Source organism: Cygnus olor, chromosome 1 (genome assembly GCF_009769625.2).
Source record: "Cygnus olor isolate bCygOlo1 chromosome 1, bCygOlo1.pri.v2, whole genome shotgun sequence".
Taxonomy (NCBI): Eukaryota; Metazoa; Chordata; class Aves; order Anseriformes; family Anatidae; genus Cygnus; species Cygnus olor.
The window spans coordinates 140,053,307-140,071,939 of NC_049169.1; the positions used below are offsets into that span (position 1 = coordinate 140,053,307).

The following is an 18,633-nucleotide window of genomic DNA, read 5'->3' on the forward strand; positions in this document are numbered from 1 at the left end:
GCCTAACAGTGTTTCCTGGTTTACAGTTTTCCCTAGTCCCATCCTAGCACACTCCTTAAGTTGAGAATAATTGCACCAGGCATATTTTTGCACTTTTCTTTCCAGTACATATCTGACTGATGTTCACAGGATGTTGCTACTCATTATCAGCTGCCAAAACTAATGCTGCACTTGGCAGATCAGCTCCGAAGAGTACAAATCCTTTCTTTGGAAGGGCATTATAAAACTCTCCTTTCCCTGGCTACAATGATTCTGTATAATGCTGCTCTCGTTGTTCCTCCAATTCTCCATACTGCAGCAAAACTAATGCAGACCCAAATGGTATTATCTTTTCCTTAGTGATTGGTGTGGACGCCATGCAGTGTCTCTCAGAAATGCAGAATGGTTGAGATTGGAGGGGATCTCTGGAGGCCACCTGGTCCAACCCCTGCTCAGGCAGGGCTACCCAGAGCAGGCTGCCCAGGACCATCTCCAGGCAGCTTTTGATCTCCCAGGAGGGAGACTCCAAAACCTCTGAGGGCAACTTGTACCAGTGCTCCTTCACCTGCATGGTAAAGTGTTTCCTGGGCTTCAGAGGGAGCCTCCTGCGTTCCAGTTCGCACCTACTGCCTCTTGTCTTGGCACTGGGCACCACTGAAAAGAGCCTGGCTTTGTCTTCTTTGCACCCTCCCCTTAGGTACTTATAGACATTGATGAAATCCCCCTGAGCTTTTTCTTCTCTAGGCTGAACAGTCATAGATCTGATCTCTCAGCCTTTTCTCATAGGAGAGATGCTCTGGTTCGTTCATCATCTTTGTGGCCCTTTGTTGGACTCTCTCCAGTATGTTCATGCCTTTCTTGTTCTGAAGAGCCCAGAATTGGATGCATTTCTTCAGGCATGCTCCCTTGATCTGCTGGCAACACTCCTTCTAATGCAGCCCAGGATACCATTAGCCTTCTCTGCGTCAAGGGCACACTGCTGACTCTCCCTTTAGTATATGTGACCTTCCCATTTTCTGACTCTTCCTGTAGTACATGCAGTTGTACTGCCAGAGAGATCACTAGACAGTCCCTGAAGACAGGACCATGGAGGTCAAGTATCCTGCCTGTAGAGCAGAGTGAGGCCAGATTCAGAAGCCTAAACTGTACATAAACATTGAGGGAATATAGAAAAGCCTCAAGAGAAAAGCAATAAACACAAATTGTCAATGAGGCTTTTGCCCATCAGGCACAGCTGTGAGTTGAAAGCATGATGTAGTGCAGCTGAAGAGCTTCTAAAGGAAAATTTTCTACGCCACAATTTGGTAAACTCAAACCCAACTCTTAAAGTAGCTAAATAAATGAATCAACAAGTATTCAGGAAAATTAAAGATTTCACTAAAAGAACTATTAGTAAGGACCTATTGTTAAACAAACGAATATGGTAATATAAAGGGGAAACTTTTTCCTCACCTCCTTTGGAAGAAAATACAGAACAATCTTCACACTGTATAGTAGAACTATTGAATGAGGTGCAATGAAAACATAGAATGGAATGGTTTTTCAAATCACTGAACATGGGCTGCTAGGAAAGGGCAAGATATCAGCTGACACAACAACATTTCTACTTACTGTTTCTTTGCCTCTTCAAATTTATGAAGCTTTTTCCGCAGGCCACCTGATTTAAAGCCTTGACAGTGAGCTGCTGGTGCTCCTATGGTGACTATGTCGTAGTTCTGATCTGAGATGGACAAAAAGGACTTAAAAATGAAAGCTCATCCTCTTTACATAAACAGTTGTGGAAATTCAAAAACTATTCTGTAAATAATTTTGTAAAGCATTGTGCCAATGTTTTGAAGGACATGTAAAACCCGTATTGTTTTAGAGGCCCTGGAAATCCATCAAGTACTTTTGAGGTGAAAGAACTCTACTTTAATGCACGTCCTCCATTTCTTAATCTGCAAGTGTGACAGTGAAAAGGAAGCCTTGAGAAGTGGCCTTTACACCGAACCTGCCATTACTGGAATTGCTCACATGGACACATGGGACAAGTGTGTGCCCATGGTCAGTGGGAATCAGTGTTAAAAGAAGAGATAACTTAGATTATTTATGAAGAAACAAGCCTGATGTGAACAAACTGGTGTGATTTTGCATAACCCTACATGGTGACTCGAGAGAAAAAGCATACAAACTTAACAGTAAATAATGGTCAGAATCTTTGCTATTCTGACACAAACCAAAACAAGTGGAAGTGGCACAGCAGCTTAACCCAATATATTCCCTAGCACAAAGGCTGGCTTGTGTCACCTAGGGCAAAGTTAACTCCAAACCTTAGTTTTGCCACCTATAGAACAGGGATAATTATATCTACACGTATTCTTTTGCAAGGAGTTTTGGAATCCACGGATAGAAAGTGTTATACAAATGCCATGTAGTGTTAATACTACAGAGCAGTAGTGTGTGGAAACTTGACTATGAAAAAAGACAAAAGAAACAGAACATTGTGAAGAAAGACATAAAGAAACAAATACCTGATCCTCCATCATCCTGAACTCTCATTCTCTGTATATGTAAATTCGTGGGAACAAATTCCAATTTTTTATCAGCTTTCAAGCTACTGGCTTTAAATGAAGGACCTGAGAAATGCAGGAGAAAAGTAAGCATAAAAACACTGCATCCGCCTATGTTAAAATACTCAAGGGGCTTCATTCATCATTGGCTACATGCTGAAAGTAAAGCAGAGGAAAATAAATATAAAAAGATGTGTCTTTCTGTTAGTATTTATAATTCCATACTCTAAGAGTAAAGATAGGGAATGAATAGAGTAGCAAATATTCCCTCACAAATAATAAAGAAAACTAATCTAAATAGTATTTTTTGCTCAAACTAAAACATTCCAGGTTCCCAATTTAAGACAAGCTCTAACAGTCATGTTTGACAAGTATCACTTTAGTATCACTTTATTATGAAAAAGAAATCTTGCTGACCTTTATACTGATGCAAGTCAGTTAAATTTTCCTGATAAGTTAAAATAATCGTTTGGTACTGAGTTACTATCTGTCGACGAAGGCTTTCCCAACAAGGAGACAATTCTCCCAGTTCTTCTAGTTCACAAACCCTAGGGGAAAAAAAAAAAAAAAAAGAGAGAGAGAGGTGTTTAGCTCCATTGTCTACTTGAGGGAGAATAAGTTTCACATTGTAGCAATGTAGCATTTTCCTCAGCTGATGCATTGTGAACTCACTCCTATTTAACCCAGCCACCAGACTGGGAATGCTCCCCACCGTATGTCTCAAAGCACTTCTGTTGAGCTCTGTCCCAAGGAACAGAGGTTCTTTGCAGGTTGAATACACCGTGTTTCCCCAGGAACCCAAGGTGTTAGTCAAAAGCAAGGCTTCCCACCTTCTGCATGAGCACTCAGATTATACGATGATTTGCAAATGATGAGCACTGTCATCATGTCAGGTGACTTGGGACAATGATGACCTTTTTAGGACACTCCACAAAACATTTATGGCTCTAAATTAAATCAGAGCTACGACAGGCTGTAGCTGGGAGATAAGCACCTGACATTAGGTACATGGAATATCTGTGCTGGCCAGGTGTCTACATGACAGTTTTCAAGGCCAGGTAGGGGGAAGTAAGGGAGGGGGTTTTCAAGGAAAGGTTGGACGTGGTGCTTAGGGACATGGTTTAATGGGTGACATTGGTGGTAGGGGGATGGTTGGACCAGATGATCTTGGAGGGCTTTTCCAACCCTAATAATTCTATGACAAGCATTAACAAGGGTTTGGAAAGACAGAAGGTGACCCAACAGAGCCTTCATCTAGGATTCTGGATTTTCGGCACTCAAGTTTCACATTGGATGGAATACAGGATGACTGAATCCCCCCAGATCTGAACAGAAAAGCCCCTGGCTTTTCCACTGTACCTTGACTGCTAAATTTTCAGTCACGCATGGCTATCCTATGTTACATAGTGTTCCCCAACAGCGCTGCTGAAAAAATATTCAGTGTATCTCATGTCATGCTTGTGACTAATGCCTTGTTGAACTAATACATTATTTGTAATAAAGAAACGGGAAAAAGTAAACAAGTCAACATTAGACAGAATTCAACAGAACATTACCATAGAAAAGGTAGATCATCTGTCAAAATGATGTAGAAGTTTTTTTGCAGTTTTCTCAATATCCCTAATCCATAGCGATAATCAATTGTCTATACAAAATTTGAGGCAGCATGTGACAGAATAATTTCTACCTACATCATTTAAGATATATTAGAAGGAGGCAGGTTTCAGAAAAACCCTTCATATTGATTTGCCAACAGGCAACACTGTAAACTATATGTATCAGTGTCTTGGAAAAAGACACTTCTAGTTTCATCCTATAAACTGTTTCTACATGATATACTATTGTAACCACCTTGTCCAGTTCCCTACTCAAAACACAAACAAACAAAACAAACAAACATGCATTTGAGCCCAGGTCTTCCTGAAGTAAATTCACAGCTTAAAACAAGCTTCTTTGTTTACCCTATGAGGCTAAGATAGCAGGGGATGTGCGTATCATAAGTAATTAGGTAGTCAAAATATCTCCCTGGTTAGATATTTCCTTTCAAAGAGCTCTGGACCAGAATGGCTTTATGTAAGTGACAGCAGCTGTGACTATCCAAGGGTATTTTAGAAGTCACCATAATGTTAAGACAGAAGTAGCTGTGCTCGTGTAGCTGCTCACCACTTTTCTGGGCTACAGCACAGAAACTGAAGAAAAGAGCACTTGGCCAAATCTGAGATATCCTACTGAATACAAACTGTGACTGTGCTATTTCCCACACTAGAACAAAACAGGGCACTAATTCAACATGGACATAGCAGTAACACACCTTAAAGAAAAACAATTATTCATTGGAAATATAAAAGCACTGACAGAAAAGAATTCTGCATGTCACTGAGGGTCCCCTTGGCTGAAAGGAGAGAAGGAAGTCTTTCTCACTAATTACACAGAAATGGTGTTTACCTTTCAGCCATGCAATTTAGAGCATAAAGAATTATACTAGCAATCACCTGGGCTGTTACTAAGCCAGAACTGTATGCAGTATGCATCCATTGATCTCTATACGACTTTAGCAAGAGCCTCTGAGCAATCATATTTAATGGCTAAAACTTTTAGGAACATCACTGCCCACAGTCTTAAAGGAAGCCACATCTTTTTTTTCCCCCATTCTCCCTGAATTCTCTTCTCCTTATCTTCAAGTCCTTAATACACATCTATCACAAATGGTACCTGATGGGTAAGCATGCCAACTGTTTACATTATCTTGACTGAACCTTGTACAGAATAGGTGCTTTTAAATGTACTGCGAGGAAAGCTGGAGAGAACCAAAGTATAAAATAAACAATGAATAACTCATATCTAAATGTGTAATGGCACATCCCAAGCCCCTTCCACCACCAAGGATGTAGCAGCACTGCTATGCAAGATACATCATTCTTTCTCTACAGTCTAAGAACTTAAAAGCCTTAACTTGACTTAACCTGACTACTCTTAAGTAAGTGCACCCCTCTAAACGACAAAAGGCAATAGCAAGTAAAATCAGTGTGAACTTCAGAAACTCAGTTGTGTTGTGCAGTTTTTCTATACATTACCAAAAAATCACTGCAATGTTCTTTTGAAGTTATCATTTTTGCAAAATATGAAAAATACTTGCAAACGCTGTAGACTGCTTCTGCCTCCTCATATGGATTAACACTTGATTTTCTTTCACAACATCCCAAGAGGGTTGAAATGTATTAATATAGGACACTGAGAGCACTGAATAGCTTTATTTTTAGGTGAGTTTGGGCTTAATTAGGCCTCTAGGAGAGGGATTTAAACGCAGCCAAAAAAACACACACCGCAAACTCAGAAATAAGGCTAAAATTCTTTTACCATCCCAATGGAAATCCTGTCTTTTCTAAAGAAGACATAAACCGTTCTGTATGACCCTCTGTTTGCAAAGCACAGCCTACAAACGTAGGGAAGTAATACACATAAATGGGTAAGCTGCCTGGAAGAGAGATAACTGCTTCAAAAAGAAGAACAGGTAACACCTAAGTGCAGATACTTGCAGTATGATCTTAATTGTTCAGTCTGCCAAGAATTTTCTTCCATTAACACCTCTGTATGTTCATGTTATCATATACTCAAGCCCAAACTCTGTACTTTGACACAAAATCTTGTTCACTGTAACAGCACAGTCAGCAAGTTGCTGCTTGTACTATTTTTCCTTCAGTGCTGCTGAAGCACAGATAAATTCCTTGGTAACTCAGTAACAGCCACATCACTGCTTTATTACCACACGTGCAAACCAGTCCATACTCACCTTGCTGCATCCTCTTCTAGAAGAAGTTTCACGAACTGCCTGGGTATGTGCAGCGACAGCACGCTCTCAGCCATTTGCTCCAAGATTCTCAAGTGGTTTCCATCGGTGGTGGGGAAGCGATACATCCGGCAAATGGCGCCACCAAACACTGTAGTAATAAAAACATGTTATTTAATCAGAGGGTTTGAGTTAAAAGCATACAAAGTCTCTCCTACTATTTTTTTAAAGAGGCTTTGATTCACTAACATGCTGTAACACAGTGCTATAAAAATCCAGTTTAACTAGGTAGCCATCTAGCTTTTCCGAACAGGCACATTCTGCAATGATCATTCTTCTAGCATTCACATGAAAAGCCTCAAAATGATTTAAAACACTGGTAAGGAAATAAAACACAGATTCAACTTGTGAACTTTTATTTTCCTCACTTCCTGTACTTTCCTCTCATGTAATCAGTTGCTGGAAAGCTAATCTTTCTTCAAGATAAAAAATTTAAACAACTGCTCTGCTTCACCCCACCCCGAAAAAATGCTTAGGGGTAGACTAGCAAATTTTATGGAAACTTTTATAGCACAATCAGCAATTTAAAAAGCTTGCTTCTGCTGCTTTTACGATACAAAACGATAGTGCAAATGATAAAATAATTTATTCTTGTATGACCCTCAAATAGGCTGCTCAGTCAGCAGCCTGTTCCTATTCAAATGAAACATCTGCTTAAATGCCCTGGGGCCAAAGCAAAGAGCAAGAGCTTAGCTTTTACTGATGCTGAAAGCCTACTTGTTACAGTCCACAGCAGCTTACCAGATTTCAGTAGTGCATCTTTCCGTAATGAAGCATATTTGGATCTGATTCCTAAAGATTCTGTTAAACTTTCGTCAACTGGTAACACAGTCTAAACAAAAACAAACAATAAAGAAAAAAGCCTCAGTGCCAAGGCAACATGAAGTGATGACCCTATTAGACAGACTTAATGGAAATATTCAACACAAGGCAGGTTTAAAAATAGATATTCCAGATATGTTCACTGTAAAAAAAAAAAAAAAAAAAAAAAAAAAAAACTATCGCAGGTTGAAATAATAAATCCACTTAAATGCAACAATTTAAACATTCTTGTTCAATGGTACTGCAGAGTTTCAAATGCTGTAGAAAATTTCATCTAGTCCTTGAACTACTTAATGTTAGCACAGCTCCAGAGTCCTCAGAGCTACTCAAACATATGCCAGCTGTAGGTTTTTTCTGATATAAAGTAATACTGATACACATCGCAACTGTGATACACACAGATATGGCTGCAATTATCACCAGTACATTCAGCACACAAGGTTTACAGAATTAAGCATATGTCTAGGTTGAGAAATCACCATACCTGTTCTAATAAAACTTTTTTTGACCACAAAAAAAAAAAAAGCAGTATTCAAGTAACCTATTCAGTTTTATTAAAATCTTTAAAAACGTATCTTAAAAGTAGCATAAAAAGGTGCTTGGGAAAATTCTTCCTAATGTTCCCTGACCACCCCATACAGCTTTGCTTGATACCACTGTCCAATTCACAGTGTGCAATACCACAGCTTTGTGAAACTGCTTGTGGATGCCTCAGTGTAGCAGGTGTAGTAACATACAGTACCACAAGCCTATTCTGATGAAAGGCACTTGAAGCTAAAGCTTAGTTACTGTAAGCTATTTTTTTCCTCTAGATTTTAAACTCCAAACATGAGCAATAAGATCTCTGCCAAATACAAAAGTGCTCCACACCATTAGGCTGCTCTTCATAGTATTTTGAAATTGGAAAGCACCAATAAATTACACGGCAGGTTGACAGCAGGTCTCAACACAGTTTATTTCAATGCTGGCAATAAATCTTCATCTTTCTGAAGCTGATATAATGGTTATACTCACCCTTCCATTAATTGTATCAGGTGACCTTGTCACTGGAGGCCTTTGGTCAGTTTTTTCCTCCATTTGCCATCCAATAACTGTAATGTTACCTACACGGTCACTTTCAGCAGACCTGCAACAAACACTCTGCGTTGAAATTTTTTTGGAGGTGGACCTGTTTATCAACAAGGGAACACTTATAAAAGGCTATTAATCTTCAGACTTGATGAACATTTTAAATAGGAAGCTTTTCAATTTAATTTTACATATTCTTACAATAGGCTATTCCAATAGGAAAATGTTCTCACTCCTCAGGGATACTGTCAGACCTCCTAACTGAAGGCAACCTAAAACCATGAGTGTGTTTCAATACTCCTGTAAAACCAGAAAGGGTTCAGATTTTACAATTAGCTTGTTGTAGTCAAAAAAATAAAGATCTTAAATTGTGAACATTAACAGAGAGCAGATAATTGGATGCATACCTGCACACGTGTGCCTGTACATCCAAAATCTAATCTTTTAACTCTCAATCCGGAGCCTGCTACTTGTATGCAGCAACTGGTACAGGCTGGTTGTAAATTTTGATAATGCACGGACTAGATAGAAGTAGCACACTGAAAACCCTCCAGTTAATAGAGACTTGAGTCAAAGCCACCCATTAGGAGTCTGATCACATTTTGTGCTTCTGCAGTTAGGTTATTTAGATTGGGAAAATCGGGGGCCTGACATTCCAGAAAGAAGAGCTGATGCTAGAGAGACGGATCCCAAAAGGAAGTGGTCTAGGGAAGAAGAAGGTGAAGATCCTCAATGGAGGAAAGGTCACTGAGGTGAGGGATTATCCTACAGATCAGGGAGGTGCAAGGACACAAATACCAAGGACACCCAGGATCCTTAGCCACTAACAGCTGAGCAGCCGCACAGCATGAACTGGCACAACTTTCTGCCCAACCTTCCCAGACCAGCAGCAATCTCCCTGCTGGGGATGGAAGTCAAGACCACATGAGCATATCACAGAGGAGGGAGGAAGTGTGTGTGTGAGACAGAACCCAATCAGGTAAAAGCTCTAACCTTGCTGGTTTTTAAATACACCCCACTACCCTCATCTACCACATCTGCTATTTATCCTGTCTCTCCCACGACACAGAGTAATCTTGGCAGAGATATACGTTATTATTTGAAGATAAGTTCTGAGTGGTATTTTAAGATTGTTGTTTACATTTTAAAATATGCTGGGACAACCAAGACAATAATAACAACAATAACAACAACAACCACCGCCCTTGAACAGACAACACTGGAGAGACAAAAGAAATAAGCACACTGGAAGACTACAAGAAAAGGTCTAAACATCCAAGTCATGCAGTATGTTTATAAACATTGCTTAGCATCCAGCTTACACATCCGAAGGGTAATACGACAATGAAAAGATATGCATGTATTCACACACTTTGCTCTACTAATCAGAATACACTTGATATCACAAAGGGCATTTATTAAAGCCCACTTTCAACTGTGTCATGAAAGATTAAATCTAATAGAATAACGACATCTATCACACAACCATGAAATTTCAGCTATCGCATTCCTCTTCTTTTTCACCCTCATCCTCACAGTTACAATAAATTATACTATTCCACCCATCATCAGTGTCATACTTTTGGTGTCTTTTCTGACTCACTTCCCTCATCTGCTCCCCCTGTTAAATCACGTATTTTTCTTTACAACACATTGGAGAAAAGCTCAAAATTTTACTTCTCTCTCTTCTTAGCATCAAAAGCTTTGTCCATGGCTTGGTTAGCTGTGTTTAGAAGTTTCTCAATGTTTGTCACAGTCACCGTTTCTAGTGCTAATAATGCTGATTTACAAACGCATTCTTCTTCAGTCTCTCTGATTATGCTTTTCCCCTTCAAGTGATTTTCCCTTGAACAATGATTCTCCAACAATGATTCCTGTCCTGCCTTCAACACACATTACTACAATGCACATTTACACTCCAAGGCTCTCTTTTCTTAATCTCACTTTGCTATCCTCATTCTTCTCCAAGCTTTCACTTAACTTCATCCCACACTGGATTTCATGTGTGTGGTTTAACTCTTCTGATTAGAACTATCACCTTCAGGATGTGTAGCAAACTCACACCCTCTTCTTTTTCATTTCTTACTTTTATCTATTATTTCTCTTCTATTATCTATTTAAGCCAAGGTATTCCAAACAGGTAAGCTAAGCCGCTGTTTTGATGGGTTCCAAATCTCCCTACCACAAGCTCTTCACCCACCAGCATAGTTAAAAATGTTCTGTTTTGCCACTCTCCACACACACACACACACAGAGTGATGATAGGACAAAATGAACAAAAATGCAACTGGTCTTGACAACACTCTGACTTGTAGAACTAGAACCAATGTCTAACACAATTCAGCATGTTTGATAAGGTCTTGTTCCACAAGTTTTGATTACCATGCAATATAAAATCTCCCCCTTTTTAATTTTTTTTTCTTTTCCTTGATAGTGGCCTAGAACTTAAAAACAATAAAATAAAATAAAAAGTCTTCATCCCATCTCATGGACAGCTCTCACTACATCTTAACCACGCTTTCAAGAATTAAGACGGCTGATTCCTTAATGAAGGAAAACACTACAAACCTTAGTGTTAAGTGCAACCTGTGATTCTTCTCCTGAAGAAGCTCTTTTACAGTGAACATCCCAGAACCCAACAGATACATCTGGAAAGAAGATGATTACCAGAACTGTAATTATTTACCTTTGCAACAAACAAAGCCTTTGTCCACCAAAGTCCAAAATACAATTTCTACTCTTCCTCGAAGTCTGACCCAGACTTGGCTGCTTGTGAAGAACACACCTCTTCAGGAGTTATTCCTCTTTCCCCACAGCCCCCCCATGAAGCACTCTACAGAGGAGGACAGCCCGGCTGACCCTGAGGAAGCTGTGAGAAAGCAGGAACATGGGGCCTGAATCAGTATTCTGGCCGACAGCCTGAGCACAATTGGCTCGAATGGCCCCCTGATTCAGGTAGTTACGTGGGAGGGCTGGCACTTACATTTTTTTCTGTAAGGCAGCAAATGTTATCCCTGAACAAAATCACTAAGGGATCAGGGCAGGGGAATTTCTGAGAGCAAAAACATTCTTCCCCAGAAACTTTTTTGCTGCTCTCTCTGCCTTGCCATCTTACAGAAGAAAATGGCTGTGGTTAAACTAAGGGCAATCTTGCTACAGACCAGCCTTATCTGAGAAAACTGGCAATACTCCCCACTCTGTTAAGTCCATCCTGTGGCATTTGTCCCTCCTTCCCCTACCCATCTTTTCTCTAGGAGGCACGTTGCTATGTCTTTGCTTTTCTCCACAAAACTTCCTAGTTTTATCTCATTGCTTCTCATTAGCTTGCTCCACACTGACTGGGGAGGCAACAGAATGACGAATACTTACTGTTCCCTGAGATCTATCTTTGACATCATACACGGAGAGTTTGATTTGTGTCATTTGATTGATAAGAGAGTCTTGGAAAAAGGCAATGCTGCTTAGAAATATAGGATTACTTGTTCCCTGTAATCATAAACAAAAGAAGCAAAGAATAACACAAGGTGATGTTTGTTAGGAGGAAATACTTCTTGTGTTAGCTTCAATTTTAAATCTAATCCAGCAGTACCTCAACACTTACCTCAATAATTTCTGTCTGTGCATGCTTCGTCCAGAATGCCTGAGGAGGTGTAGTTACACTCACTGCTACAAAACTATTTGGCTTTCGATCTAGTGATGGAGTTAGCAGCTCACTGCAAGCTTGAGGCATGTAACAGAGAAATAAATTTAGATCCACAGTCTTTCTCGTAATTCTGTAAGACTCTACATTGTTTTAAAAGCATATTATATAATGTGAGCAAGAAAACCATGAAAGGCCTAGGATTCAGTCTACCACTACACCATGAAAGCAGACATCATTCACCTTTGTGCATACAGACAGTATATATGCCATCAGATCACTCTTGCTCCAAGCTGTACAACTGTACATTAAGCTCGTTCTCTTCCAACACCTGCCTATCCACCCCTCCAGCACAGCTCATTAAAACAGTGTACATGCAGAGAAATTCCACTGGGAATCTCATGAGCATGGCTGTATTTGACCTGAAGTCACGCTCCAATAACCCCTTTACCAAACCCTGTTTTGCCACAGAGAACCAAAAGGAGTCCTTGAACATTGATCAAGAAGCACTACTACGAGGAGAACTAGCTTGTAATTACAAAAGGACAGTAATTTATCTCTTCTAAAATGATACAGAGAGTTTAACTGCTGGGAAGGGACTACAGTGAATAGAAAACAACTATTAGAAATTCCAGTGAATGACTCTACACAACTACATTGCAATTCAGAGCTAAATTCTAGCTAGCTAGATACAAGTAATTACAGCATGGTCTGGCTCTGCTTTAGCTAGATGTGCAAGGTTAGTTTTGAATTTACCTGGGCTGGCAAAATGCTTAAATGTACACTGAACAGCTTTGCAGTTCTGTGTATTTTTTAATTTATCTGAAAATATTTAAAAATCCTTATTCAGTTCCAAGGAATTCTAGTTAACATTATTATTCATAGTATTATTATACACATATGTGCAAATTATCTAATTTTCATTTCAGTCATACTGGTAAGAGCAGAAACTTCCAAACAACCGAACACTATTAGCGCAAGAAAAGCATGCTGCAGTTGAAAATGTGGACTGAATTTTAATGAGAAAAATGTTTCTCACTTATTTTTCAAGTGAGGTGAGTCAATGCACAAGTTTCTTGTCCATATTTAAACATCCCAGAAATTAGGTCACTGAAGCATCTCACATTACCATTTGATAGCAAAGACCACAGGAAAAAAGGTATGTGTGATAGTTGGTAACTCTTACAAAATATTCTGTATGAAAATGGTGTTTCCACCAAATCTTCAGTTTGCTTGAAGACTTGAACTGTTGATATACTGAGACTGAGGACAGTTTCATAGTATCTTCACATAAACTAAATGTACATTTAAAAGTAACATTCACATAGCAAACATTTAAAAGTTTATAGGACAGATGTTTTAACTGCAGATTTTTAAAAACATCACAAAATCCTTTGGCTGTCTATCAAAAGCTACAGTACAGGCAGCAAGAAAGCTGTACCTCATCTCCATAAGAATCACAGCAAAGTTTCAATCCTTACTATATGAAAGGCACTTCTGAATCAAAATTAAAAAAAATAAATCCACATATACTTAATAGCACATATAGTCAAAATTATCAAAAGTCTAAACAATCCTAAAAAACACTAAACATACCTAAACTGAACTCTAATATCGGCTCATCTGGATCCTGAATATTTCCTGTAAAATGAAAAAATTAGCACAAGGTTAGTGAAGCATTGCTCTCATGTAAACCCATCCTTGAAATTGCAGTTACAGGGGAAGAAATTAAATTTGATAGAAAATATTAACATTCTTAATTCAATGATCCAAGAATATTTAGAATATTCATTAGCTAATCTTTGGTACTTAAAATTTATTTAAAAAACCTGAGATGAACTAATTTTCTAAGATAGGTTAAAACAATGACTAAAATATGTAAAACTACACAAGATTATATTGAATATGGGAATACAAAATGCCAAATCTCAGTGGAAAATAAAAGAATTAAAGCCACTTAGTGTCTGAGCCACTATTAGCTCCGAATTATTAAATCAGATATATCTCCTCAGTGATCAGTGAACGGGGAAAAGTGGGAAAGTACCTGTCTCTCACTAATGAAATAAAGACTCCAGGGATTACAGTGCTAATTTACTCACCGTAAAAGATGGGGAAGATAAATCAAAGATTCCTGAACTCTCTTGAAAATTATATACAATGTCAAACTAGTAGGCTGCCAAGACTCTTCCTAGACAACCTTGACATTCTTTTACTGTTTTTTTTCCTCATTGCCTATTTTTCACTGAAAAACATAACTGCACATAAATCTACTTTAATTTCTTTTTCCTTGCCTCTCCAATTTGAGTGTTTTGTCTGCATTAAGAATGACAATTTTAAGACTGTTGAACACTTCAGATGCTCAGACACATCTAAATCTTCTAGGAATGGGAATAAAAAAACGGTAATGTTAGTAAAGGGCAGATTCTGAAAGGGGCAATAAAGCAATAGCTGATATGAAGGTACGTACCTGCGAGAGAAAGGCCTAGCATGTCTGAGGTGACATCAATGGTGGAGGCCCGTTGCACGGTGCGGGACTTTGCACCATGGCGGGGACTGTGTTCTCTTGCTGTCATTTTTTCATGAAGAACCCTTCTTTTCTTGCTGCTTGGCTTTACTGATGTTTGTCTTATGGAGCAGCAGAGTGCAGCAGGTTGTCTCCAAGTGCTATTCCTCTAACATTACCATGCTAAGCCATAAAGAGAGAAAAAATGTACACCAGAATTTTAGGCCACGATCAGCTGTTGCTCTTTTTAACAGCAGCAAACTTCCTGCCATAAAATTGCCTCAGGTCACTCAAATAAACCACGCAAGGCAGATCCAAAGCACAGTAAGTCAATTTTCATGAACCGTACATCTGTAGCATTTTACTGCAAATTGTTGAAGACTGTACCACACGCAAGAAAGGCTCTTCTGTCAGAGAACAGGGGTTGAGAGACTCGTTAACAGACCAGCTGCTCTTCCCCTTTGTCTAAGTTATTAAATCACACTTAATGAAGTTTCCTGGTTTTCATAATCCCTAGAGAGCACAAGTAAATTTGTCAGATGGGGCCTCGGTCTGCAGAGGTAGGACAACAGATTAGGACAAAGGGAGATGGGGTTGGCAGAATGTGGAACAAAAGAGCAGGAAATGTTTTTAGTGTCAGCAAGCTGTGTCTTTCTAGGCTCTATCACCATGAGAAAGGGATATTGAAAACTATAAATAAAACCTTCCGGGTCAGGGTGAGGTTGAAATTCTGGCATGGCAATATAAAGAAAAAGCAAAACGGGATGACTGCTGACGTGGCATACAGCAGTGTTTGTGCTTTTTGTTCACCCAGTAATATGTGAACATACTTGAAGGGTTTTCTTCCTTTCACAATGTCTATAAAGTCAATTATTATGCTAGAAAAGAAACACAGTGCCTACAGAACATTTGATTACGTTGTTAAATTTGGTTAAATGTAGTGTGCTTGGTTTCACTGGTAAATTTGTATTTTCCTTCCATCAGCCACGTCAGCACTGCACTTACGGAACTTTTCTATTCCTTTCACAGTATTTTGACAAAATCCATTCATTTAGAAAGTGACATTAGGAGTAAAATCTGAAAAACTGAAAGGTAGAAATACAATGATTAATGCCCTCAGAGAAGCCCCTCATTCATATTACAAAATATTTGAACCACACTGCATAATGGTAGCATTTTTTTCCTCTTAGGTTGAGGGACCTAACAACGGACAAGATGCATTATATTTAAATAAACCACCTAACTTTTACTTGTGTTTTTAAAAGGCATTTTAAATCTGTCTGAGGGCCACCCAGAGGAATATTCAACCTGCTTAACTCAAAACTCTAAATTTAATGAGCACCTCCCTCTGGAACACTTCAAAATAATCTCCCTCTCTCCACAGGGAATTCAAGTGTCTTCTTAACTAGCTCTGGTTCACTAAACATCTAATATTTAGATGCAAGTTAAGTACCAAAGACTACTGAATTGAGCACAGTCCTGGCCATCTACATGAGATTAGGAACGGGATTTGACATGGGGAACTCATTCTAAGGAGGACGGAATTTGGGCCATGTCCAGCAGATGGGCCAGTCTATTGCCCCTCAGAACTAGTAATTTCCTTCAGTGATTCAATTCACAACTGAATACTGTCCTACTCAATACAGTACTAAATCATTAATAGGATGTCATCAACTAATTCCAAGTAGAAAAAAAAAGGAAACTGTTGAGTGGAAGAAGCAGAAATTGAGAACTCTGAACATCCCATCTCCAAAAGCTTTGAGACTCTTAACAGCATGCAAAATGACAGCCAAAAATTAGAGCAGGTAGTTTTCCAATTCTTGCAGAATCAGAATAGTCGAGGTTGGAATCAACCTCTGGAGTTCATCTAGCCCAAACCCTCTGCTCAAATGAAGAGTCACCTAGAGCAAGTTGCTCAGGACTGTCTCCAGCTGAGTTGCGGACAAGAATGGAGACTCCACAACCTCTCTGGGCAACCTGGTTGTTCCCATGTCTGATTACTGACAGTAAAAAAGCTTTTTATCTTTTCTTTTAACATTTAAGTGGTAAAGTGGCTAGAGAACCACCAGTCTTTCTGCAATAGTATTGAATGTCCTAAGATTTGGTCAAATAAAACTTCCATCAGAACTCTTTGTCAGTTTACAAGTCCCTTACAATTCTATTCTTTTTCCTTCTTTCAGCAATACATTTTTCTTGGTTTGTTCTTTATGTAATGTAATGTTAATGGTTTCTAAGTCCATTAAACCTAAGTGCCTAATGAAACAGAACAGCTACAAAATGTGATTGCAGAGATTTAGGCAGGATGTCATAGTCCCTTCCCCCAAATCCTATAAATACCCTATTAGACAATAACTAACATGTTCTCATAGCTAAGGATCAAACAGCAGATAGGTGAAAGAGTCTACTTTTTTTTTTAAATCAGAATTTCTGTAATTGCTGACATCCTTAAAAAGGGTCAATCTTTCAAAAGTTAAAATAGGGATAGATTTTTTTTTTAAACTATTTCTATCTAAATATTACTGAGAATAATATTCCAAGTCTAAGTCCTCAACTGTTCCTTTACATTGCAATATTAATTTATCACCTATGATAATATGATAAATTCTTAATTTACTGGCAACAGCTTACACTAATCTTACTTACAAGAGGGCTCTTTTCCTCATGTGCGGAGGGATTTTGCATGTCATAATATCGGTTAAGTCCACATCTGGAAATGAACAAAACAATCAGTATAAATAATCAATCTTTTATACAGTGTAAATCACTGCCAACAGAAAAGTATCCTTCTTAGATTAACTGTAAGTTTCACTTCTGATTACTAGATCTTGCATTAAAATCTACTGAAAACTAAGAGCAACGACACTGGCAAATAAAGAAGAGTACAATCCTCTGATGAACCTGACCCACCACTGGTGATAGCAATAGCCAGACAGAGCAGGAACACAAAGAAATAAGCTTATGCTGAAAAGGACTGACTTCAGGTCAGAATTTGGTGAGTGGGTGCAATGGCTGTAAGAAACATACATTAAAATGTTTACAGAAAGGCCTGGTGCTATAAGAAAAAGGATTGTAGATGATACACATTGAGAATGAAAAGCTTATAATGAAAAAGTTACTATACTTGCTTTTCTATAAGTTAAACTTCCCAATTTATATTGTTTGGAAGAGTTATAACTTATAAGAGTTAAAACATCACGAGGAAAGATCATGCAAAGTAGACAAAACACGGAAAATCAAAATATCGGGACGTAGGGCTGTTTCTCCACTTGGTGAAATTACGTGAGGTAGGCTTCCATGAACAGCTAGCAATAGGCATACAGGAAAAGTGAATTATTTATAAATATACTACAGGTTACCTGAAGGTTTGCATTTGCTAATGGTACCGTCTAATTCAAGTACATTTACATTAACAGGATATGCCTTTTAAGATCTCACATGTATGGCATACAAACAAAAGAGATGAGGGAGTCGAGGCTCAGCTTTTGGATTTCATCGCCAGTCCTACCAATAACCCAGGATTGCTTAAGAAAACAGGTCTGAGCTCTTATCATCACTTACGGAAAGGGTTTCATCTCACCTAACTTCATTCGTGTAGGAGGCAAGTAGCTGATCTCACCTCATTGCCCAGGTTCTCTACGTAATCAATGGTGAGACACAGGCACCTCCAGAAAATGATTCACCATTTCCCAGGGTAGGTGGGATGAATCACCCCATGAAGATACCTCTCTCTCTCATTTTAGAAACAATTTAGATGACTAGTTTAGGCCTGACACTGCAGCTGGGCAAACTGAATCCCTCCCCCAGTTGTGCTAGCTCAGGCAGGGATGACTTCCTTCCATTCACTGCATGGCCTGACAGACCCAAACAATAGCTGCTCTTGGATTGCAACCATTTCTACCATTGCAACTTTATGATCGTGTTTTTGACAGAAATCGGTGGAGACGTGATTCCTCCTGAATTAAAGGTAGTACAAACACACCTGGCAGTTTCCTGAGACGGCACCCAAGACAGGTATCACTCCTGTCCCAAAGGGCTATGTAATTCAGTCATCATGTCCAGGCAAATCTCATCTGGAACACGGCATGACACACCTACACGTAGCCTTTGGCTTTGCCCTTACTAATACTGCGAACAGTGGATGTTGCTGATAAATCTTCAGGAGGAGCATAACAGAGAAAGGGAAAATGTGGCAGCTCATTTAATGCTTTGAAAAAAGGTCTGGGGA

At 39.0% G+C, this 18,633-nt stretch overlaps 1 protein-coding gene across 50 annotated transcripts in view; it reads right to left on the reverse strand.

Annotated features, from left to right (window-relative positions):
* Positions 1 to 18,633, reverse strand: part of INPP4A (inositol polyphosphate-4-phosphatase type I A) — a 120,697-nt gene that overhangs the window by 38,097 nt on the left and 63,967 nt on the right. For 28 of the 50 annotated variants that reach the window (XM_040569497.1, XM_040539612.1, XM_040536343.1 and 25 more), the window contains 12 exons: positions 17,052 to 17,115; positions 14,373 to 14,591; positions 13,502 to 13,546; positions 11,867 to 11,985; positions 11,635 to 11,751; positions 10,834 to 10,913; positions 8,212 to 8,365; positions 7,117 to 7,207; positions 6,319 to 6,466; positions 2,946 to 3,076; positions 2,490 to 2,594; positions 1,591 to 1,699 (listed from right to left, as the gene is read on the reverse strand). In XM_040569497.1, coding sequence (XP_040425431.1) covers positions 1,591 to 1,699; positions 2,490 to 2,594; positions 2,946 to 3,076; positions 6,319 to 6,466; positions 7,117 to 7,207; positions 8,212 to 8,365; positions 10,834 to 10,913; positions 11,635 to 11,751; positions 11,867 to 11,985; positions 13,502 to 13,546; positions 14,373 to 14,478 — 1,205 coding nt within the window. In that variant the 5' untranslated portion in view covers positions 14,479 to 14,591; positions 17,052 to 17,115. Of the gene's footprint in view, positions 1 to 1,590; positions 1,700 to 2,489; positions 2,595 to 2,945; positions 3,077 to 6,318; positions 6,467 to 7,116; positions 7,208 to 8,211; positions 8,366 to 10,833; positions 10,914 to 11,634; positions 11,752 to 11,866; positions 11,986 to 13,501; positions 13,547 to 14,372; positions 17,116 to 18,633 lie in introns of all 50 variants that reach the window. The other 22 variants (XM_040575791.1, XM_040541286.1, XM_040542047.1 and 19 more) reach the window with 2 other exon arrangements.